Raw genomic sequence first — 25,257 nt, forward strand, 5'->3', positions numbered from 1 at the left:
ACTGATCATTCATAAAACAGGACAATCTCACACGCTTAAATGGACTTTATAATTCTGCTTTCGAGAAGTTATGAGCACTACGAGTTTAGTACAGCTAGCAACATGCACATATTCGCGAAGAACCAAACTTTAGAGCAATCCATATTTTATATAAACCAAAAGAATCATATTAGGGTACTTTCACACTAGCGTTTTTCTTTTCCGGTATTGAGTTCCATCCTAGGGGCTCAATACCGGAAAAAAACTGATCAGTTTTATCCTAATGCATTCTAAATGGAGAGCAATCCGTTCAGTATGCATCAGGATGTCTTCAGTTCAAGTCACTGTACGGTTTTTGGACGGAGTATGCTGCGGTATTTTCTCCATCCAAAATTCCGGAACACTTACCGGAATGCCGGATCCGGCATTATTTTACATTGAAATGCATTAATGCCAGATACGGCATGCGCAGACCTTTAAAAATGTGAAAAAGATAAATACCAGATCAGTTTTTCCGGATCCGGTATTGCAATACATTTGTGAGATGGATCCGCATTCGGATCAGTCTACAAATGGTATCCGTTTGCATACAGATTGCCGGATCCGGCAGCCAGTTACGGCGATGGAACTGCCTGCCGGTATCCAGCGACACTAGTGTGAAAGTACCCTTATAAAGGCACATGTATGTGGATTATTGAGCCCAGTTCAACTATATATATACGGTAGTCTCTATTCTATAATAAACCCACTTACTTTTTTCTCAAGGAGAATGAGTTTAAACAAAATTAACACCTGAAAAACAAGAGAAAACCATTAACACCTTCCATACATAGCTAGTTTTCAACTTCCCGACTCATATTCCAAATCGGACGTGTCACTTTATGTGGTAATACCTTTGGAGACTGTTTTTTTGTGGCACATCATACTTCTTGTTAGTAGCAAATTCAGCTCAAAAAGTTTTACTTTTATTTATAAAAAAATAAATAATTACAGAAAATGTGTAAATATTAGCAATTTCTAAATTAGAATTTCTCTGCTTGTAATAAAGATAGTGATAACTCATAAAATAGTTAACATTTACCATATGTCTACCTTATGCTGGCATCATTTTGTAAATGTCAATTTTTTTTTAGAATGTTAAAAGGCTTAGAATTTTAGAAGCAATTTTCCAAAAAAAAAAAAAAAAAAAACTGACTTTAAAAGGACTAATTCAGTTCTGAAGTGATTTGAGGGGCTTCCATAATACAAACCATTCATAAAATTACCCCATTTTTAGAAATGTCACCCCTCAAATGATTCAAAACCGATTTTAAAAACTTTGTAAACCCTTTAGATGTGCAGGGCATGGTCAAGGATGATGAGCAGAACACAGCCCTGAGAGGCAAGTTCACCAACAATGTTGTGCCTACAGGGCAGAGCCTTGCCCCACCTCAGATAATGGCTTGATGACACCAGGATATGGAGCTTAGGCTACTTTCACACTAGAGTTATTATTTTCCATATTGAGATCCGTCATAGGGTCTCAATACCGGGAAAAAAACCGCTTCAGTTTTGTCCCCATTCACTGTCAATGGGTACAAAAAACTTAACTGAACAGAACGGAATGCTCCAAAATGCATTCCATTCCGTTCTCATATCGATGCATTCCATTCCGTTCTCATGCTTTCTGTCCTGGGATGCGGAGCAAAACAGATCCATCATAACCGACCATGCAAGTCAATGGGGACAGATCCATTTTCTCTGACACAATCTAACACAATAGAAAACAGATCCGTCCACTATTGACTTTCAATGGAGTTCATTAAGGATCCGTCTTGGCAATGTTAAAGATAATACAACCGGATCTGTTCATAACGGATGCAGATGGTTGTATTATCAGTAATGGAAGAGTTTTTGCTGAACCCTGCCGGATCCAGCATAAACGCTAGTGTGAAAGTAGCCTAACACAGTGGAAAATGTCACATGACCAGGATGGAGTGAAGGAAAACGGCATACTACAGATAAACAATCACTATTAGTAAGTAATAGGTCTTGTTTTCTGTTAATTGACGCTGAAAGTTACAAAACTGTAATACCCCTTGTAAGCAAAATAGAGGTGAAATGTAAATATTTCATTTTTTTTGGGCAGATTTTCAAATTTAAATCAATTTTTTTCAGTAACACAACAAGGGTTAACAGCAAAACAAACCTCAATATCTATTACCCAGATTCTTCAGTTTAAAGAAACACACCAAATGTGGCTGTTAAATGCTGTATGGGCACACCGCAGGGCTTAGAAGGGAAGGAACACCATTTGTGTTTTGGAGGGCATATTTTGCTGAAATGGTTTTTAGGTACTACAGCCCTCAAGGAATTTTCGAGGAGTGTAGGGGTTACTTTGACCCTACAGGTGTTTCACAGAAATTGGAAACCCTTCACTGTGAAAATCTAAATCTGCAATTTTTTTTTCTAATAAAGCATTGCTTTAGTCCCATATTTTTCATTTTCACAAGAGGTAACAAAAGAAAAAGCACCCGACAATTAGTTCCCCATTTTTTTCCTGAATACGGTAACATCCCTCTATATGGGCACACTACAGGGCTCAAAAGGAAAGGATCACCATTTGGCTTTTGGAGGGCAGATTTTGCTGGACTGATTTTTTGGGCTCCATGTCACATTGGCAGAGCCCCTGGGGTACCGGTAGATTGTTAAACTCAAAAAGTTACTCCGTTTTGCTAATTAAACCCTTCAAAGAACTCAACTAAAAAAACTAAAGTAACTAGCTTGACCCCACAGGTGTTTCATATATATATATATTTTTAAATGGGACATGAAATAAAAAAATTACATTTTATTTGAATTATATGTAGTTTTAGCTTTAAAAGTTTACTTTAACAAGTAGTAATAAGAGGAAAGGCACCCCAAAATTTGCTAAATTATTTTTCCCCAGAGTAGGACAATACTCCCCTATGTGGTCATAAACTGCTGTTTGGGCACATTGCAGGGTTCAGAAAAGAAAGAGAACCATGTGCATTTGTGGCCTAGTTTTGTGATTTTTACAGCACTGATCAACGACTACAGATGTTCGGAGGTGAAAAGTAAAGAGAAAAAAAAAAGAAAAAAAAGTAAAAGCCCAAGAAGTGACCCCACACCTATCACAGAACTTACCAAGGGAAGGGGAGAGCATTTATACCCCACTGGTGTTTTGCAAAAGTTTATGCACAGCAGATTGCAATTTTCACACAGATATGCCATTTCAGTGGCCAGTAGGTTATGCCGAGCATGGGTCAGTGTAGGAAGCAAGCCCTCTTATTAACATGCTGTGCTTCCTGGTTTCCTAAACACCCTATATGTGGCCCTATTAGGTTTCCTGAATGTATGAGAGCTCTTAGGATTACAAATGCACCATGTGCATTGACGCCCAATGTGGTGATTTACACCGCTCGTGTTGACTGCTAGAGGCTCTGGGGTGAAATAATAAGTGGAACCCCGAAGAAGTCACCCCTTTTTGATGCCACAAGTATTTTGCAGAATTTAATGCGCTGCAGACCGTGCAAAATTAAAACTGCAATTTTCCACAGGCATGTCCTTTCAGTGGCCAATATGTGCCATCTAAGACACACCATACCCCTTAAATTATTAGGTAATAATAAAAAATGCCATAAATGTGGACGTAAACGGCCATTTGGGTACGCTGCAGGGTGCAGCAGGGAAAGACCATCTTTTGGCTTTTGCAGCACAGATTTTGATGCATTAGTAGATGGGCACCATGTTGCTATTGAACAGCCATTTTCTGAGAAACATACTTTCTTATTTTTCTCTCCACAGAACTGTGCAGGAGCTTATTTATTCTGGTATGACTTGTCATTATCATTGGGCCTATTTTGGGTACATACGACTTTTTGATCACTTTTTTTTTAGCTTTTTGGGAAGTACAATAAAGAAAAGGCAGTAATTCTGCCAAAGGCAGTAAATCTTGTTTTTACAACATGTACTGTACAGGAAAATTGACATGTCCTAACAGTGGCAACGCATCGATGGGGTTAAACGGCCCCATGGAGCAGCAGTTACAGCAGGGGCCTGGGTGTTGGTAACGGACAAGCCCCTGTCCTGATCAAATGAGCACAGCTCATGTGCCCGCTCAATCAGGGCACCATATACCGTATTTTTCTGACTATAAGACACACCTGACTATAGGACGCACCCAGGTTTTAGACATCAGAAAATAGGAAAAAAATATTTCCTGCTAATTAAAACTTTCCTGGTGTTCCAAGGTATTGGCCTTTTAACACAGGTAATAAAGTGGCTCAATGAGCTTTCATAAGAGTGCTCGTTTGTGATCATGTGTAGTGTTGAGCGAACTTGTGATTTAAGTTCGGCGTCTAAAGTTCGGGTTCTGGTTATTGAAGTATCCCGTTATGGATTCTGCTACCACGGACCACAACGGAATTTAGAATCCATAATGCGATTCTTCGATAACCCGAACCCGAACTTTAGACGCCGAACTTTAAACACAAGTTCGCTCAACACTAATCATGTGTCAATGTGGTAGCATATGTAGGTTGGCCACATCTTTTAGGTTGGCCTGGAAAAACACTATTGTTAGCAGCAAATCTCCCTGTGTAAACAGGGGATGTACTGTCCACAATATGCAAACTAAATAGAGGGTGAAAGATTCTGGCCCCATAAAGCACCGTCTCTGACCATCATTTGCCAGGCTGGTAATGTTCTCACATGCTGCTGGGTTGCTTTGAGTGGCTGTAACTGCTAAAGAGGAAAATACATTACTGAACTCAGCAAATCAGCTCTTCTCTACTGTAAGTCACAAAGACTGAATTGTAGAACTGTTGTCACTAACCTGTAACACTGATTGCTGTATTATATCTTTCTTTCCACGAAGCAACACTACAGCTTCTGACCCATTGCTGGCTGTAACGGTCTCCCCCTCCTAGGTTTCATGTTTCACTGCTCACACAAGCCCCTTTCTCCATCTGTTTTGCGAGTGGGCAAACTTAGAAAATATGCTTGTACTGCTGTGATCCGAGGCTGTACTGACAGCTCCGTGCCTCACTGCTTCAGCAGCAACACGCGGCGAGTGGAGCACAGAGCAGAGGGAGTCAAATGCAGAGCAGTCCAGAGCTGCCGAGAGCTCAGCCTTCTGTCTATAAGATGCAGAGACTCAGTAACAATTATTCTTGCTAAGTAGCATGTCTTATAGTCCAAAAAATACGGTATGTACGGCGGAATGCGGAAACTCACTTCCCACTGCACTGAATATATGGCGCATGTCGGAAAGGGGTTAAAAAGTACATCAAAATTATGCCCTTGGCTAATTTTGCTGGCACTATTAGAATAAGAGGAAGTTGTGCTTTATGTGCACAAAATGGTTTAGAACTATTCAGTAACTGGAAATTTCTCTGCAACACTATGTTATTTAAAGTCCGTCACTGCTGGGCACAATGACATTTTATCCATAAAGGCCCACTGCAGAAAAATTGAGAATTTGAAAGGTAAGCATATTACAAAGTTTTTTTAGGCTCGCATGTAGCAAATTAAAAGCATTTTACAGTACCAGTAAGGGGGATGACATTTTTTTTTACGTCACCGTACTCTGACCCCCCCATAGCTTTTTATATTGTTATATCTACTGAGCTGTGGGGGCTCATTGTTTGCGGGACAATCTGTACTTGTTATTCATACTATTTTGGAATGCGTGTGACTTTTTGATCACACTTTATTACATTTTTGAGGGTTAAGAGAAGAAATTGAAAAATACTGTATGATAATTAATAACACCATCACCACGGGGTACAGAAACAAGGGAGAGTAAACGGTGATCCCTAATAAAACGTAAGAGAAGCAATAAAAATAAAAAATAAATAGCAAATTGGCCATTTTGATCCTTTTTTCCATTCACCGTATTGGAAAAATATTTTTATTTTTGAATAGTATGGGCATTTTCAGTCGCGGTGATACCCATGATGTTTATATTTTTTGTTATTTAAAGTATTTATTTTTAAATCATACACAAAGGAGGGTGATTTAAACTTTTTTTTATTTTTTATATATAAAAAATAATAATAATTTGTAACGATTTTAAAATTTTCATTTTGAACCATGTATTTTTAAAATGAGTTTATTACTGTCAATTGCTAATTTTTTATGTTGGCCTGCCATCTGGTGGCAAAGTGTGTCTTGTCAGCGAGACTCAGCATTGAAAGCAACTACTAACACATTGGGCGCAGGGGCGATGACCATATAGATGCCGTGATCTCACTTGATCACGGCACCTAAAGCCTTTAATTACCGTGATCAGCATTATTGCCGTAATTAGCGGCAGGTCTCTGCTGTTTGAAACAGCAGAGACCTGCCGGCCATGACGCCTGCTGCATGTGCGAGCGGGCGCCATGTTTGCTTATCGCTCCAGCGCCATAGTGAACAGGTTAAAGGTAATCCGTCACCACATCATGATCTTGAACTATGATACATGAGTAGTATTATTTTTTTTCTACTTCTACTATTATGTTAGCACAGCAGTCCTGATTGTGTATTTCACTGCAGCTTTAAGTGCTGACAGCATGGAACAGTACGAAAATTCGGATTTGGACTCCCTATGTGCAGAACTACTCATGTATTACTGTTTTCTTCAATTATTTTTTGGGGTTTCATTTTTAGAGCATTTAACATATGACAGAAATGGCATGTTAAAGGGGTTGTCTCACTTCAGAAAATAGCATTTATTATCTAGAATAAGTTAAAGAGCTTGTCCAGGTTCAGAGCTGAACCCGGACGTAACCCCTTCTTCCCCCATTCTGCCCCTCCGAGTTGAGCATCGGAGCATTTCCTGCTGATGCTCTCCCTTGCCCTGCACTTAATCTGGTGACATATCGGGTCTCACCATGGGAATGCTAAGCGGAGGCTTCCACCTAGCAGTGGTCCCGGTGACATCACTGGCACTAATGGGCGGTCTTTAGCGCTGCCCTAGCCTGTTTTACGTCACCGGGCTTACTGCTAGGTAGAAGCCTCCGCCTAGCATAGCCTGGTATATGTCACCAGATGTTAAGAAAAAGCCCTGCTCCGATGCTCAACTCAGAGGGGCTGAATGGGGGAAGAAGGGGGTTATGTCCGGGTTCAGCTCTGAACCTGGACAACCCCTTTAATACAAGGCACTTACTGATGTATAGTTATCATATTATCCATATTGCTTCCTTTGCTTGCTTTTTTCATAGCATTATACACTGCTCGCTTCAGTAGTTACGACCACCCTGCAATCCAGAAGCGGCGGCCATGCTTGCACATTACAGGAAAATGCACTAGCCTATGTGCGGTCCAACAGTCACGGCCACCAGAAAGGCTGGCGCTTTTTCCTATAGTGTGCAAGCACGGCCACCACTGATGGATTGGAGGGTGGTCGTAATCATGGAAACGAGCAGTGTATAATGCGTCGGAAAAATTAATCAAACCAACAAAGGAAGTTACATGGATAATAACAATACGCAAGTGCCTTGTATTAACTTCCTCTACATAATAAATGCTATTTGCTGAAGTGAAACAACCCCTTTAATGCTATTCTGCAGGTCAATGATTACAGCAATATAAAATGTATTGAACGTGTCACGAGTGCGCAGATGGGGTGACAGAGGGAGTGTTCTTCCTCTGTCCAACAATATGGTCACTATTGTCGATGGCGTCTAAGGGGTTAAAAGGCCAGGTCAGACTGATGTCTGATCCGGTCAACTGCACCAGAGTGCCCGCTGTAATATGCAGCTGACACACGATGGATGATCTGGGCGCAGCTCCTATGCCTGGGCAATACTCTTGCTGTGTACGAAGTGTATAGCTGCAATGCTGTAGACCGGTTTACTGGACACATGTTCAACTATTCCACAAATGTTAAAGATATAGAAAAGAAGTACCTTATGTCTAAAGTGAAGTACCAGATCACGTGGAGAAAGACCTGGAAAGGTATTAGAAAAAGATTTATTGTTATAATGCCTCATCTGTTAACCTTTGGAATCATAGTTTGTATACCAGTACACTGTGACTAGGGAAGTAGCTCAGGCTCATTCACATGCATACTAGTAAGTCACGTGGGTAAAGGAGCAGGGCAAGGCATTTTAGTACAGGTTTCTGGCATGACATATCAGGCCATGTATTTAGCTTCCTAATTTGAAGGGAATCTGTCAGCTCCGAAATACCCCTCAAACTAGGGTAAAAGGTGTACAGGGTCAATGACATACAGTCTGATTGTGTACTTTTTATCTTCATAAACTGCATTAAGTGGACTCCCGTGCTCACACACATAAAGAGGAGTCCTCGTAAAGCATGCGGGAGCACAGCATCGGAATGAAGATGAAAAGGACATAATTGGATTCAGCACCACTTACACTATACAGTGCTCCCGCTAGTTTGGGGGTATTTTGGAGCAGACAGACTCCATTTAAAGATTTTTCTTCAGTTATACTCCACTGTACCTCAATAATGTATATGAAAATGCACTTAACAACAACCATAGACAAGTGCACACCATCCCTGAGCCTTCAGAGTATGCAGGGCATAATGTAGGCACAGATAGTACTGTATCCCTGTCTGGTGAGTGATGCTCCAGGCTCTGTCGATCAGTCATACAGTAATTAAAGTACAAGTCCAGGGGGCACAGGCATTCTCTGCTTGTCTTTCTTTAAAATCCTTCTCATGCACTGCCCCCTAAAGTAATGAAAACAGGGAAGTGCTGATTAGTATGTAGGAGGTGTAGGAGGCAGGGAGTATACTGACTGCGTACAGTGCCAGGACGCAGGGCACATAGGTGTGCAGCGTCAGTTCACAATGCAGCACGGGGCCTGGAAGAAGACCAGAGTGGTGGGGGCAGGAAAAGCGCACGGTCTGGAGCAGGGGAGTTTTTTTTTTTTTGTCTGATCTAGGGTCTGATGAAAAAAATTTTTTTTTATGACTTTCATCCTCTAAAACCAAGGTGTGTCTTATAATAAGATGTTTCTTAAAGGGCTTCTGTCACCCCATTAAACCGTTTTTTTTGTTTTTTTCTTTACTAATAATCCCTACACTGCGATCTCAGCATACATAAGCTAATTAATGATTTTCGTTCAGTAGAATTTGCTAAAAATCGATTTTTATAATATGTAAATTACCTTGCTACCAGCAAGTAGGGCGGCTACTTGCTGGTAGCAGCCACATCCTCCGATCGTAATGACGCCCCCTCCGCTTGTTGATTGACAGGGCCAGGGAACGGAAGCGTTCTCTGCCTGTTAGCATTCAATATCTGGCGCCTGCGCCGCGGCCGTACCCATCTTCAATCTGCGCAGGCGCACTAAGGCGCGGCCACTCACTCGGCCGCTCCATCCTCAATGCGCCCGCGCCGGGTGTAGATGTGACGTCATCGGCGCATTGAGGATGGAGCGGCCGAGTGAGTGGCCGCCTCTCAGTGCGCCTGCGCAGATTGAAGATAGGTACGGCCGCGGCGCAGGCGCCAGATATTGAATGAAAACAGGCAGGGCCAGCAGAGAACGCTTCCGTTCCCTGGCCCTGTCAATCAACAAGCGGAGGGGGCGTCATTAGGATCGGAGGATGCGGCTGCTACCAGCAAGTAGCCGCCCTACTTGCTGGTAGCAAGGTAATTTACATATTCTAAAAATTGATTTTTAGCAAATTCTACTGAACGAAAATCATTAATTAGCTTATGTATGCTGAGATCGCAGTGTAGGGATTATTAGTAAAGAAAAAAAAAAAACGGTTTAATGGGGTGACAGAAGCCCTTTAAACTACTTAATAAGATGCAACATTTATTTTCTATAAACTATTTTCCAGCCATTCTCGAAATCTTCTATAAATGCCTGGCAGCCAAAATACTTTATGCCGTCGAAAATCCTGGTATTTGTGTCTTGTGCAATTAAGGTCTACATTGTGACTGATGAAATGCAAGTTGACATACTTTTCAGAAAAGGAACAAAATGCAAATTACCAAGATACAACTGTGATCCCTCTAATGCACTTCCACCTAATGAACCATTCATATGTTCATAGAGTTCCTGAAGGAAAAAAAAATACAGAAAATTTTAGGCACCTTCATATGTTCCAATGTTTCTTCAGGGCACTAAAGGCAGATAATGGACGTGCTGGAATTATTAACAGAGGACTTCTGAATAGGTTTTGTAAACTTGGGAATGTGCAATGCCTATTGTGCCATGGAGACTTGGCATTTTCATAGGGACTGAGTGGACTTACTGTCGAACATCCTAATAGCATCAGATATTAAACAAAGATTTATGTGGTTGGAGATATGGACAACCCCAGTGACTTAAAGGGGATGACCCATTTATGCCACCACTCTGAACCAAAGTAATGATCTGCTGAAAAGAGCCTCTCCTGCTCTGGAGGACTTCATTCACTAAGGGTACTTCCACACGAGCGTTATTCTTTTCCGGCATAGAGTTCCGTCACAAGGGCTCTATACCGTAAAAGAACTGATCAGGCATATCCCCATGCATTCTGAATCCGTTCAGGATGCATCAGGATGTCTTCAGTTCAGTCATTTTGACTGATCAGGCAAAAGATAAAACCGTAGCAACGGAAGACTTGCCAGAATGCCGGATCCTGCATTTTTCCCCTTAGGAACGTATTCGTGCCGGATATTGCATTCAAAATACTGGAATGCCGGATCCATGCTTCCGGTCTGCGCATGCGCAGACCGGTAAAAATGTCAAAAAAGATACAAGACGGATCCGTCTGTCTGCATGACAAGCGGAGAGATGGATCCGTTCTTGCAATGCATTTGTGAGATGGATCCGCATCCGGATGCGTCTCACAAATGCTTTCAGTCACATGCAGATCAGGCGAGCAGTTCCGACGACGGAACTGCCCGCCGGGTCAGACTGCCGCAAGTGTGAAAGTAGCCTAATATGGGCATCAGTGACCACACAAAGTCTAATCCAGTGATAACAGCTGATCGATCACCAGACATCAGAGAAGCTGGACCTACAAAGATTTGAGCGCCAAAAGGCCTGTTGCATGTGCACTTATGTGCCCACATTGCTGAGAAAAAATATGTTTTATTATATGCAAATGAGCTTCTAGGAGCAACTGGGGCGTTGCCCTTACTCCTAGAGGCTGAGCTCTCTCTGCAACTGCCGCGTCCTCTGCACTTTGATTGACAGGGTCATACATTGTAAACTTGATCACATATGTGATGTATAGAAGAAAATGCGAGCCTCTTTCCTGTATTGTGCCTGTACTGGATGCTGAAGCACATGGTGTGGCGCAAGACTTCAGGAGAAGTCAGGGCCAAGCGACATCACCTTTACACTGCTAGGTCTGGTCAAAGTGCATAGGGCGCGGCAGTTACAGAAAGATCTGAGCCTCCAAGTGTAACGACAACGCCCCTATTGCTCCTAGAGGCTCATTTGAATACATCAAAACTTCATTTTTCTCAGCAATGTAGGCAAATACACAAGAAAATACTGCCTCATATTTATGAAGGAATTGTAAAAGGTGTTCTGCAACTTGCAGGAAACCATGTCTTGTGTCTCACCTCCCCCCTTCAAGAAACAATGTCATGCTCCTGTGAGCCTAACAAGTTGTACACACCTTAAGGATAGATATTTGTGAGAAATCCTTTTCGTCAAAGTATGCGTGAGTGATTAGTTGAAGTTTTGCTTGAAGTAATCCATAAAGGGGCTTAAGGAAAAAAGAAAAGAAAACTTACAACAGGATGTAAAATTTCACACATCGAACCAAATGACACATATAATATGATGAAAAACATAATGATCTACCTTCCTATCTGCAGACGGTTTAATGGCATTCACTCACCAAGCACATGAAACAGAAGAGGGCCTCCACTAAATCATTTCTGTTGTTCTTGCTTGTTACAGGATCAGAACAACAAAAATGAGAGAGTTGCTGGATTTATCAGTTGACGGCCAGAAAATGCACCAGCTGGACTCCATGGACTGTAAAGAGATCCGCCAGATTTCCGTTATGGTGCCCATCATTTTACCTGACAAAATTGCGCAGCATTCTGTGGTATTTTGCGCAGATTTTCTTTAACTGAATTTGTGACGGAGAGTCCAAATAAAGCCTGTAATGCAGATGTGAATAACCCCATCATGCTAAATCTCAGGAGGCTTGGACAGAGAAGTGGCAGATAAGGTTTAGCAATGACAAATGGAAGGTTATGCACATGGGAAGGAATAATGCAAGTCACCCGTACATACTAAATGGTAAAACACTGGTTAACACTGAAATGGAAAAGGACTTAGGAATTTTAGCGGACAGCAAACTGGAGAAGAGTCCAGAGGAGGGCAACTAAAGTAATAATTGATATGGATAGACTACAGTACCCTGAAAGATCAAAATAAGGGTTATTCAGCTTAGAAAAAAAAAGAAAAAAAAAGACAATTAACGGGAGATCTAATTACTATGTATAAATATATCAGGGGTCAGTACAGAGATCTCTCCCATCATCTATGTATCCCCAGGACTGTGACTGTGACGAGGGGACATCCTCTGCGTCTGGAGGAAAGAAGGTTTGTACACAAACATAGAAAAGGATTCTTTACGGTAAGAGCAGTGAGACTATGGAACTCTCTGCCTGAGGAGGTGGTGATGGTGAGTACAATAAAGGAATTCAAGAGGGGCCTGGATGAATTTCTGGAGCTTAATAATATTACAGGCTATAGCTACTAGAGAGGGGTCGTTGATCCAGGGAGTTAGTCTGATTGCCTGATTGGAGTCGGGGAGGATTTTTTCCCCCTAAAGTGAGGAAAATTGGCTTCTACCTCACATGTTTTTTTTTGCCTTCCTCTGGATCAACTTACAGGGCAACAGGCCAAACTGGATGGACGGATGTTTTTTTTTTTTCAGCCTTATAAAACTATGTTACTATATGTTAACAAAAAACAAGAAAAACAAGTTTTTGAGCCGAATAACTAAAAGCAGGTGGTAAGAAGCACATTGCTGTAAAGACTACACTGTATACCTTTCAGTTTGCTGCTTTTATTTTTTAGCTTGTATATACAGCCTGAACTACAAATGATCAGGAATTTCATAGAAGCTCCTCAGAAGTCACTGTCTCCCTAGCAGTTTATAAAATTGTGTGCCAAATCCACAGCCCTGTATTACGACATTAACTAGCATGAAGATTCCAGCCAAAGACACTGTCTGATAGGTGTGAGTCTCAGACTCTAATTAGTGGGCATACTATACATGCATTTGGTTGAGAGGCTTATCTAATAGCAAACGGCTTAGAGGGTTATAATTAATCTAACAATTAATGTTAAATAAAATTGATCTGAGAGAGGCTGAACTTGATGTACCTGTGTTTATTTTCATTCAAAGTATCTATGCAACATGCCTATGGTGCATTATAGTAGCTAATACATTGAAGATTTATAGTAAACTATGATCAAATAAATTCTATAACTAAAAGAAAAATATATCAGTGCTCACTGAAGTAGTACGTGTTTAATTAAAGCGGTTATCCCATCACTAATGTAAAAAATTTTTTAAAAATCTGACATCATATAGAACATAACAATCTCTTTCTAACAAAGCTAGAACCAGCCCTGTACTTCCCATGGATCCCCCCCATTCATTGCTCTGCTAGACTTATATCAAGCTGACAGCTCATGGGAGTGTCTATTCTGCTGGAGCTCAGGGGGCGTGTCCATGCTCTCCCTATCACAGCTCAGGAGGAAGTTGAAGGATGAAACTGAGCATGTGCGGCCATATCAGTAAGCAGGACTAAAAGAAAAAAAAACAGCAGGTGGCGCTATACAGATATATTTTACTGAATATCTCAATGATTATGCTACATTTTTAATTACATGCAATTACAAAAGAATTCAGATCCAGGTGATCGTTTAAAAACTGTAGATTTTTTTTTTTTGTGGGACAACCCCTTTAAGTAAACACATCAGATGTACAATATGTCATGTGGTCATAAGGGAGCATTTATCAATGTCTTTACATCACTACTGTAGCCTTAAAAGTTCACAAATGTATGGTACATGCCATATTTCCACTATAATTTGCGACTTTTTCTGCTTCAGCAAAGGGCAGGTCTTAGCCTGAGGATGCTGAGCCTATCATAGTCCGCCGGATTTACTGTAACTTGCGCCAGAAACTTTCATTAGAAAAGAGAGAAATATCAAACGTTTTGATGCTGACACCCCCACTGATCACTACAACGAGGAGAAAGAAGTGCTAGCAAATCACGTTTTCTTTCCTTGCTGCAGGAGAAGTGAAATGGACACAGCAGAAAGTCTAGGGGCCAGTCTTGATTCCATCTCCTGCAGTGAGGAGAAAGCGCCATATGCAAAAGCTTCTCTCTCTCCTCGGTGGGGGTCTCAACAATCAGTCCCCGACATCTCTATGACATATCAAACGTTTTCTGAAAACTCAGTGACCCTTGAAACTACACGTACAGAACTCATTCGCAGCCGTCCACTGCCCTGGCTAGCAGGATTGTCCATGCTGTTGATGCGCTAATGTGGCTTATTCACTTCATTTATTTCTTAGGCATGGCATAAAACCAGCATCTTACCAGCTGACTCAACACACAGACACTTTTCTGTACTGTTTCCCGGGTAACATCTGCTTGACGCACTTTCAACGCCTGTAAAATACAGAATTGATTCTGAGATGTACAACAGCAAAGGCTTCAAAGGATGAATGACAACATAAAACATCAACTTTAATCCAGCAGCTATTAATTACAATATTTTTCGCACTATAAGACGTACCCGATTATAAGACGCACCCCAGGCTTAGACAACAGAAAATGAGAAAAAATATTTTCTACTTATTAAACCTTCCTTGGTGATTTAATGAAGTGGAGGGGTCAGGGTCACTAACTTTGGGGTCTAGCCTATCGGGGGTTAACAGTTTTGGTCAAATCCTGTTACCCTTACTGTATCATCTGCTGACCATTGAAATAAACAGCAGCACATGTGATCATCCTCATTAAATGTACCTATCCAAGTACATGTGTCTCCTGTCATTTCTCTGCAGTGCCTTTTACTCTCAATGATCATGACATTATACAAATAGATGCACACAGCTCTGCGGTACACACATAGCAGGTCAGTACACTCTATATACGCTGTGTGAGTATATACACTCACAGAGCTCTGTTGCATGCACACCTGGCATGTATACGCGTACACATACAGCTCTACTACACACAGCTGACAATCACAGGTCTGCTGTATACACAGCTGAAATATAATTTATACACACACAGCAAGCACAGCTCTGCTACATACACAGCTGACAAATGTATACACCTAGCTCTGCTGCATACATAGCTCTCTCTCTCTCACACACACAGTGTTATCTTTACGAAAAACTCATTTCTAACACTTACAACCACATTATTATTCTTCGTGTTCTTGGCCTTCTCGCTCTCGACATTACCAAAAGGTCCTCAAGCTGCAGTTAGTCTAACCTTTCATCTCCTTCCCTGCAGCTTGGCACCTTCAGAATGGAGGGGGCTTTATTTCTCATAGTCCTCCCCATGACTGCTCAGTCTCCTCTCCTTCCTGAATTGATCACACAAATCAGTGTCAGGCAAAGCGCTGTATGAGAGCTCTGCCAGATCATTAGGGAAGCAGTCAGGGAAATCTGGCACTGCTGGGCGAACCTGACTGCAGACTAAGATGCAGGTATTTTTTTTTTTTTACCAAGATTTGGTCTTAAAAGTGCGTCTTATAATTGAAAAAAATCTGGTATACATGAAAAACTAATGAAACTAAGAATAAGCTATAAAAAAAAATCCTGGGCATTCATTATATATAATAATGCTCTTAAACCAACTGACTTGTCATCTCATATCTATCACTTTCCAACTACATGACTGTGGAATGCATAGCTTGTATGGTCTGGACAAAGTTCATAGTGAACTGAACGATACCTTTGCTTCAATCTGTCGGTAACAAGAAACCCCATAAACGGTTTTTCGCTCTCCGCTTCTTGGTGGGAGGTGAAAAAACACTGTGTCTATGGAAAGCAAAAACAGTGTCAATCAGAAGTACAGAAAGCTCATTCACAGTTTACAAGAAAAAAAATCTGAGATAGTGGAGGGATTACTGCATACTCCCTGGTGGTCTGGGGAAGCCAAGGGGTTAATGCTACTCTATTGGTTTATGATGGTGGCATCAAGTCCCCCTTGACTTTAGACTAAGACAAACAGGTTTGCAAGCAAGAAGTTTTCTCATAAAGTAAGGCAGTTTATCATCTGATAAAAAAGAAAAAAAAAAAAGTGATAATTATCCTAACGATCCGTAGGTCATCATAATTATCACAAACAATAGGGCTCTGTTCACGGCCTGTGACAGGAAAAATGAAGCTGCAAATGCTCCGGATAGACCATGAACAGAGGCTAGACAAACTGAATGAATATATTGTGCAGTGTGATGAGACTGATGACATACAATCAGGATAGGAAACCAGATTCCCAGGACCCCCACCGATCAGCTGTTTGAAGGGGTCACAGTAGGTGCACTCTGTCTAGATTATAGCGGCAGTGCAGTGCAATTACACCTGAATGGGACGAGCAGTTGCAATTAGGCTGCACAGCCGCTACAAGCTACACAGCACTGAGGAGGATGCAGCGCTGACACATGCGCCGTGACCCCTTCAAACAGCTGAGGGTGCCAGGAATCAGACCCCCGCCAATCTGATATTGATTATCTATCCTGAGTATAGGTCATCAATATCATCACACTGCACAACCCCTTTAATGTACAGAACACAAAAGTACAGTAATCCAGCATCCCTAGTACAAGGCTCCTTTTACATAACCAGATAAACTACCCGTTACCTACTAATTATCTGGAAGGGTTTTAATGGTGAACTATCATATCTGTGATGGTCTGTCCCTACTCTCATATACAGTAATTTGCTTACGGTCAGCAGTACATACCCAGTTTACACAAGGGGTGAGCTGCCAACAAGTGCTAATTCTTATCCCTGCAAAAAAAGATGCAATAAACGACAAACGTTATATCGCTTGCCGTTAGGACACTCGGCAATGATCAGGACCGAATGATCACTGGCCCATGTAAAAGGGTATTAAATGGGTTGACCCACGAAAAATATTCTACAGTTTTCAAATCGGCTCCTGGATCTGATTACTTATGTAATAAAAAATTTAGCATAGCCACTGAGTTATTCAATAAAATGTATCTGTATAGTGCCACCTGCTGTTTGTTCTTTTCTTATTTCTTTGACCTTCTCACTGAGGTCGCACATGCTCAGTTTGATCCTTCATCTGCCTCCTGAAATGTGATAGGGAGAGCTAAGACACGCCCCCTGTGCAGCAGCAGAAAGGACACTCCCCTTGAGCTGCCAGGTTGATATCAATCTAGCAGAGCATTGAATGGGGAGATCTCTGGATCCATGTGAGGTATAGGGCTGGTTCTAGCTTTGTTAGAAAGAGATCGTCATGTACTATATGAGGTCTGATTTTAAATTTTTTACATTAGTCATGTTGCAGTAACCAGCTCTGTCCACTACACAACAGATGAAGGTGTGTAATTCCGGGGCCGACGGTACACTGAAATGCCTGATCAGCGGGGGTGCACTCACTAACTGGTTACCAAATTGACCATCAAGGAAAACAGAATTAAAAAGTTATTTTTAATACTGCATCAAACTTCTCTTGGACTGAAATATTTTATTCAATTGGCCTTTATTAAACAATTTTCAAAAGTCTGTCCTGCACATTTTTCACTGCTCTGCAGACTCTTCTTACCACTTTTCACTGAAATCTGTCAGAATTGTTCTGATGGCTCGGTCAGTAGCCCTTATCTGTACTTTCCTGAGAGCTCATAAACACTCATTTAAGATAAATTCTCACTAACTGTTAAGACTTCAAGTTAAATTAGTGTTTATGACCTGTCAGGAAGCTAGAGATAAGGGCTACTCAACTAGCAGTCAGAGCAGCTGTCTTATGGATTTCAGTGAAAAGCAGAAAGACCAGTCTACAAAGCAGTGAAAACTGAAGACTGTTGAGCACAACTATTGAAAATGTTTAATAAAGACCAACAGGAAAAATTATTTTTAGCCCAATAGAATTATAATGTAATAGTAAAAAAATCCCCCAAAAGGTGTTCATACTCTTAAGTGCATTTTGGGTGATATAGTGACATCACAGTCATTATCATATGTACATGCCTAACCGATAATGACTGGCAAAGTCCAAGTTATGAAGGTGTGTAACTGATAAGTTTGTGATCATAAACCACACACACACATGAAGGGAAAAAAGGACAGAGACACAGTAAAGAAAAAAAAAGGAGAGAGAAAAATGCCAATGATCAGAACAGACTTGAGTCCCATAGACTCTGCTTATCATCTGCATTCTCGGGTAACGTGTAACTTTATTATGTGTAGTATTGAATGAATTAATATGCTTCATATTTAGTAACTCCCCGCTTTAGTGCGGATGTATAATGTTAAAAGTGCTACATCAATATTATCACTATTCAGTAAAGATGCATATTACTGAATAAAAGATCTAATATTGATATCGGAGAAAATCTGATTGGAATATTTAATTCCATACCCAATATCTGGCCCGATAATTTATAAATTGTGTAGCAATACTACCCGATATCAGAGATTGGTCATAGTTTGAGCAGCGCAAGGGTTCGTATCTACCTTAATCAATATTAAGTTTATCGTGTATATCTCATAATTGTCGTCAGGACGTTTGTAATACATTTTATGTTTGAGATGTGTTATGGAACGCTGGTAGTTGTGTTAGAGCCATCTAGTGGAGAATTTAGGGTACTGCATATCACTGCGTGTTATAGCATATTATGGAGGTTTTTATATGGATTAAGCTTTGATTGTATTTTAAGTTATTGTATAATCATTTATATTTTTGCATAGACGCTTGTACTTTATATTGTGCAATCAGTAAAATAATTAAATTAACGACAATCTCTTTTTGAGGTGTTTTATATATTCACCTCTAGGATCAATTCCCTTTAAATGTTTCCTTTGATCCTTTCTTTTATATAAAGCATTTGCTTTATATCCCCGACAATGGAGTGGCAATGCATTCTGTTCCACCCATCGCTCCATTTATTTCGGGGATACAGGGCCCCTGTTCTGGTTATTGGTAGGGGTCCTAGTGGTCAGGCACCCACCAATCTAATAGTTATCCTCTATCCTGTTTATCTAACTGAAATGCACCTTTGGTGATGTTATTGCATATGTTTGATATAACATGATATTCGGCACGGCTCCTTCTTATTCAATTGAACAATAGGGAGCTCACCACTACAATTTCGATGGCGAGAAGGCAAACAGTGAAGAGAAGGCAGCGCTTATATAAGCCCTTCGTTCTCTTAAAACAATTGTTTGTCAGGGGTTCTGGGAGTCGGCCCCATGCCAATCTGATATTGATGACCTATCTTGAGTTATAAAGATCATCAATATAAATAAAAAATAAAATGGACGACCCATTTAACATAATGTAACTGAGTATTTTCATACCTTCTTGGAAGTTGTGTGCACCATCCGGCAATGCAAGAAATGGTAGGTATTTCCATTCTTCTGGTAAGACATTGCTGTCGTGTCCCTCTCCAGGAATCAATGGAGGGTAAGAAAATTCCACCTTAGGGGGGAAAAAAAAGAAAAGAAATTTCAAATTACTTCTTCCAAATTTACTTTATTGCTTGTATTTTAACACTATTTAGTGCACCCTTCATTATTGTTGGAAATCCTAAGACGTTCTCCGGATGCATGTGGGCAGGACACAACAGACCACTAATAGGCTGAACACAGATACAAATTTCTCCAAACCTTTTTATTTAAGTTACGTAGAGGGGTTGGCCAGGATTTATTTTAATCCCCCACCCGCTCAGCAGTACCTGAGAAGCAGCTCCCTGCTGCTCTGTTACTGCTCTGTGCCTCCTGGACAATCTTTATTGGACCTCCAATCACTGCCTGTCGACTTCCGTACAGATGGGGTCATGTGTTCCACTGCAGCCAATGACTGGCCTCAGCAGTGATGTATCCCCAAGTGGCATGTCATTGCTGGGTTTTGGGGACACATCACCACTGAGGCCAGTCATCGGCTGTAGTGACACACCCGAACCTGTCCGTGGCTCCTGAAAGTCCAGTGAAAACAGCCACAAAATTGTAATTGAGCAGCAGGAATCAGGTATGTATAGATTTCTTTACAAAGAACTCTGGGTGCAGGAGAAGGGGAAATAAAAAAATAAAAATAAAAAATAAATAAAAAGATCCTGAACAACCTCTTTAAGCAGCCAAAACAATATGTCTAAGAACCAACTGAAAATTTTCAACCATATTTTTGTGATTGGTTATTTTTTTTGTTCTATGCAGATAGCAAAACATCGCCAGAACTACGGTACTTCCTATTCACCGCCTCCAAAACCACTTAAAAGGCTGTGTTCACCTCCCAGTAGATCCTGCTACCAAATGTATATGTTGGGAGTATTACCTAAGGTCTACCTTCATTAGAAGGAACTGACTTATGTCACTGTATAGGCACACATTCCTCATGGACCCCACGCAAGAAAAAGTAGGCTGTGCAATATACTTTTTTGTGTGTGTGTGTGTGTGTGTGAGTGTGTGTGAGAGATGCCTCTGTGTAGGCACGTGTTGCCGAGTATGCTTTTCTATACAGTAAAACAATAATATAAAGTTAAGAAGTAATGTTGTATTTTTCCCATAGTCTGAAATTTCCTAGCAATACTAGATACACGAGTTGAGAATGTTGAAAATTGGAACGAGCATTGTAGTAAGAAATAGATCTACTTAAAGAAGAACTCCTGCAAAAAAAAAAAAAAATTATTCTCTAGCCAACTGGAAAAGTGCACAATGTATATTGTATTGAAAGTAAAAAAAAAAAAATTCCAGTGAATGTATTGGTGAGTTATCTAGTTTCTTGTTCTCAGCAGTGTCATATGACTGACACTCTGACTCTCCAAATAACACAGAGTCTTATGTGTTTACAGGAAGTCAGTTTCTCTATTCATTCCTATGAGGCGGAAGATGAGGCTCCTGACCTATAGGAATGAATAGAAAAACTGACTTCCTGTCCACACAGCAGACGTCGTGTCAGCTGGAGATCCAGCCACCAGTTAGAAAAATACCTTTGCTACAATTTAAATGTACCACTTTTGTGCGAGTGCTTCTTTACGTAGTTGAGTCTGATTAAGCTACTTTCTTATAAATTCTTTTATTTTGATTGAGAATTTTATTTTTAACACAGAAACAGCAATAATAGTCCACTGTATAGTGGTCCACTTAAGGCTACTTTCACACCTGCGTTCGGGTGTCCGCTCGTGAGCTCCGTTTGAAGGGGCTCACAAGCGGCCCCGAACGCAGCCGTCCAGCCCTAATTCATTCTCAGTGGACGCGGATCCGCTCAGAATGCATCAGTCTGGCAGCGTTCAGCCTCCGCTCCGCTCAGCGAGCGGATCCGTCCAGACTTACAATGTAAGTCAATGGGGACGGATCCGTTTGAAGATGACACTATATGGCTCAATCTTCAAACGGATCCGTTCCCCATTGACTTTCAATGTATAGTCTGGACGGATCCGTTAAGGCTACTTTCAGACTTAGAAATTTTTCTAAGTTATAATGCAGACGGATCCATTCTGAACGGATGCAAACGTCTGCATTATAGGAGAGGATCCGTCTGATGAAACATCAGACGGACCCGCTCTGAACGCTAGTGTGAAAGTAGCCTAACAGAATATCTACAGATATTAAAGAAATTAAGGGTTAGGGAAGGAGCGAAGGGAAAAGGAAACAGAATAATTAGGCTTCGGAGACAATTTTATTATGAAATCACTGGTAAAAAGTAACACTCATAAGTAATTGCTCATAAGGCCTTTTTGAACAAATTGAGTCCCATTTGTTCCAAATGCAGAGATAACGATCTGCGTTCCCTTTCCTTTGCCATCTCAGTTTTGGAATGTGCCATCAGGAAAAAATAAAAATAAAATATTAAGTATAAATCACCCACATTCCCAATTTTACATATAAAACATATAAAACAATAAATAAACATATTACATATCGCCATGTCCGAAAAGTCCAAACTATTAAAATATTTAAAAAATCTCCTATGCGGTGAATGCCGTAAACAGAAAAAAATTTAATTAAATTATAATAAACTGCACGATTCACAATTTTTTTTTTTGTCACCTTGTCCCCCCAAAAAATAGGATAGGACTGTTGGATTATGGGCCGGACGTTCCATAAAATGCAGACTGCACGCAGCTTTTTTGGAGTTTTATTTTCTTTGCATTGGTATCGAGTATCGCAATACTTTTTTACGGTATCGAAATCGAATCAAAACTTTGGTATCGTGACTACCCTAGTAGGTACTGTATATTATTATTTATTGTGGAGCCTGGTCAGATATGTTTCGCAGATTTTTTTTTTTACATGACAATCTCGCCGTGTGCATATACCTTAAAGGGATTTTTCTAAGACAACAGAAGACTGGGCCCCCAGCAGTCACTTGCCATTCATCAATAATGTGACTGCAGCAGCCAATCACTGTCCTCAGCAGTCACATGTCATTCAAGCACACAAGACTGCTGAAGCCGGTGACTGGCTGCGGAGGTCACATGTGTGGCACATGAGTATGGCAGGCACAGTGTGGATCAAGCAGTGGGTCATCTAAAACAGTGGTTTCCCAACCTATTTTGCACCAGGGAACGGTTTCATGTAAGAAAATGTTCTTGCAGAACAGGTAGGTGCGTTAATCACGCACATAAGAAAAACACAATAAAATATATTACAGAATCCATGCCCAACATTAGCAATAATAACACTATATGAAGGCCAAATAATACTGCTCAACCATAACCATGTAGGTCCCAGTCATTAATAATCCCATTTAGACCCCACTCAGTGACTTCAGGTGATGTCTCCTCAGTCCTGCACACATGACCACATCTATTTAGTATTAATGCCTCCTTTATGCCACTACTTACTAATCATCCCCATGTAACCCGAATAGATATAATGCCCTCCCAGTAGTGTCCTATGTACATATAATGCCCCCAGTAGTGCATTCTTCACATATAATGCTCCTCAGTAGTGGCCTATTTAAATATAATGCCACCCCCCCAGCAGCAATCCCTTTATATAATGCCCCATCGTAGTGGCCTCTTTACATATAGTGCCCCCCCCCCCAATAGTGGCCTCTTTAAAGAGGACCTTTCACCATTTTATATTTGAAACTAAGTAAATTTACAAGCGTATATTTTTGCTTCTTAAAGTATCCACTATTGTAACATGGCAATCAACTGTGCTTACAGCAATGCTTATTGTCCGATCAGATTTGTCTGTATATGGATATCCCTTTCTTGTATTTATTTTCTGTTCCTGTATGTATTTTGTAAAATTGTTAATAAAAAATTATCAGATAAAAAAATAAAAATAAATTCATTTACAAGCGGGGTACACTCCGCTGATGCCGATATAGCTTGCATTTTTTTCCTAAACACCCTTCGGCTGCTCCCCGTTCTGTTTTCGCGCCCTGTATGCTAATCGATAGCATCCGTACAGGGAGGAGACGCCAGCGCTTCTCAGTGGGCGTCTCCTTCTCCCTGGCTGTGGCATGGTCCAATCGCAGCGGGCCATCTCACTGCCATGGAGAAAAAACAGCTCACCTTCTCCCTGGCTGTGATATGGTTCGCTGCGAATGGACCGCACCAAAGCAATCACAAATGTCATCGTGACCTAGCGGCCTTCAGCATATGAGGCTAAATGGCAGTGCAATGGAGCCAATAGTTCCTGTCCCCACCGTTCAACACTGGTGCTCCCTGAAGGGTGGGGACCTCTGGGGGAAGGTTGCGGCCAGAAGGTTGGGGACCTCCGATCTAAAAAGTAAGGTTCTTTTTCTATATTTTATACCGTCCCCCGTTTTCTGGCAATTAAAGAAAATCCATGGAAAGCCCCTTTAACCCAAGACTTGCATCCTCAACACTCAAAGAGGAGTCTCCTCAATATCAATATAATCGATCACATTTACTCAGTCACTGGTTCGCGAAAGAGGATTGTTCATTTGGTATGGGGTAGAAAATTCCAGGATAAAGAAAATACTACTACGCCTTTTACCTGCAGCTCCACAACATTACAGTGCTAACAGTAAATCCAGCAAAGCTGCAGTTGCCCAACTAGTTCTGCTACCCTAGGCTTTTCTTGTGCCATGAGGATATTAAAAGCATTCATCAAGATATACTTAAAGAGGACATGACCTCAGCTGACATGTCTGCTTTACTAAATACGTGTGTTCCAAGTGCAACAAAAATTCTGGAGCATGTTTATTTGTATCTTTATGTTGAGTCATTCCTCAATTATTCCTGATAGAAGTTTATGAATAAAAGGTACAACTGAGAATTGCTGGTAACACCCACTTGGATCTTTATTCCTAAACTCCCAGTGGAAATAACCGAGGAATAGCACAACATACAGATATAGATCCTTCAAAATAGTGATTTTATTGGGAACACAATGCAATAAGTCATGAAGAAATGCTACAGAATTGTCTTTTAATGTGGAATATGATTATTTTCGAAAAAACACATGCTAGGAGTGGTGGACAGGTCCTCTTTACAGAGCATCTGTCAGCATGATGAAGTCTATTAAACCAGGCATACTGGCTGGTAAGGTTGATCATGCTGATTAAAGCGATACCTTTGTTATGTCTGTAGGTAGAACCGTTCCCGAGATATCTGCTTTTTTAGTCTTATGCAAATGAAATGGTTTGAGAAACAAGGGGCAGGACTGACCCCTTGGAGCACTGTTTCTGTAACATCCCTCTGATCTGGGCACTGCTCCCTCCCCTTGACTTACAGGGCTAGACAATCAAACAAGTGAAGGGGGGGCGGCTGCCCTAAGCAGAGAGGCGTTACAAAAGCAGTGCTTCAAGGGCTCAGTCCAACCCCTTCGTATTCGAACCACCTCATTTGTATATTACTAAAAATGCAGATATCTTGGCAACAGTTCTACCTGAAGACATAACAAGAGTATTGCTTTAATAAGCATGATCAACCCTACCAAGCAGTATGCCTGGTTTACTAGGGTTGGTCCTGCTGACAGATGCTCTTTGAGGGACATGGCTTTTATTATACAAAGAAATTCTAAAGCTCATATGTTACAAGCGGACAGAAACAAGATGCAACAGTGAAGCCGATGATTATCTGCAGAAAGGCTTGATGCTGAGGAAACATGAAGAGGCCGATAACAAGAAGAATAGGAGCCCAGTGACATGACAGGTGGTGA

General features: G+C 41.0%; 1 protein-coding gene across 1 annotated transcript in view; it reads right to left on the reverse strand.

Moving 5' to 3' along the window:
• Positions 1–25,257, reverse strand: part of AVL9 (AVL9 cell migration associated) — a 70,148-nt gene that overhangs the window by 25,404 nt on the left and 19,487 nt on the right. Inside the window, exons 2-8 of the mRNA XM_040432768.1 lie at positions 19,477–19,597; positions 15,884–15,969; positions 14,516–14,587; positions 11,557–11,646; positions 9,935–10,001; positions 7,875–7,915; positions 733–771 (exon numbers count right to left, since the gene is read on the reverse strand). Coding sequence (XP_040288702.1) covers positions 733–771; positions 7,875–7,915; positions 9,935–10,001; positions 11,557–11,646; positions 14,516–14,587; positions 15,884–15,969; positions 19,477–19,597 — 516 coding nt within the window. The remainder of the gene's footprint in view (positions 1–732; positions 772–7,874; positions 7,916–9,934; positions 10,002–11,556; positions 11,647–14,515; positions 14,588–15,883; positions 15,970–19,476; positions 19,598–25,257) is intronic.

This window comes from Bufo bufo, chromosome 5, assembly GCF_905171765.1.
Source record: "Bufo bufo chromosome 5, aBufBuf1.1, whole genome shotgun sequence".
NCBI lineage: Eukaryota > Metazoa > Chordata > Amphibia > Anura > Bufonidae > Bufo > Bufo bufo.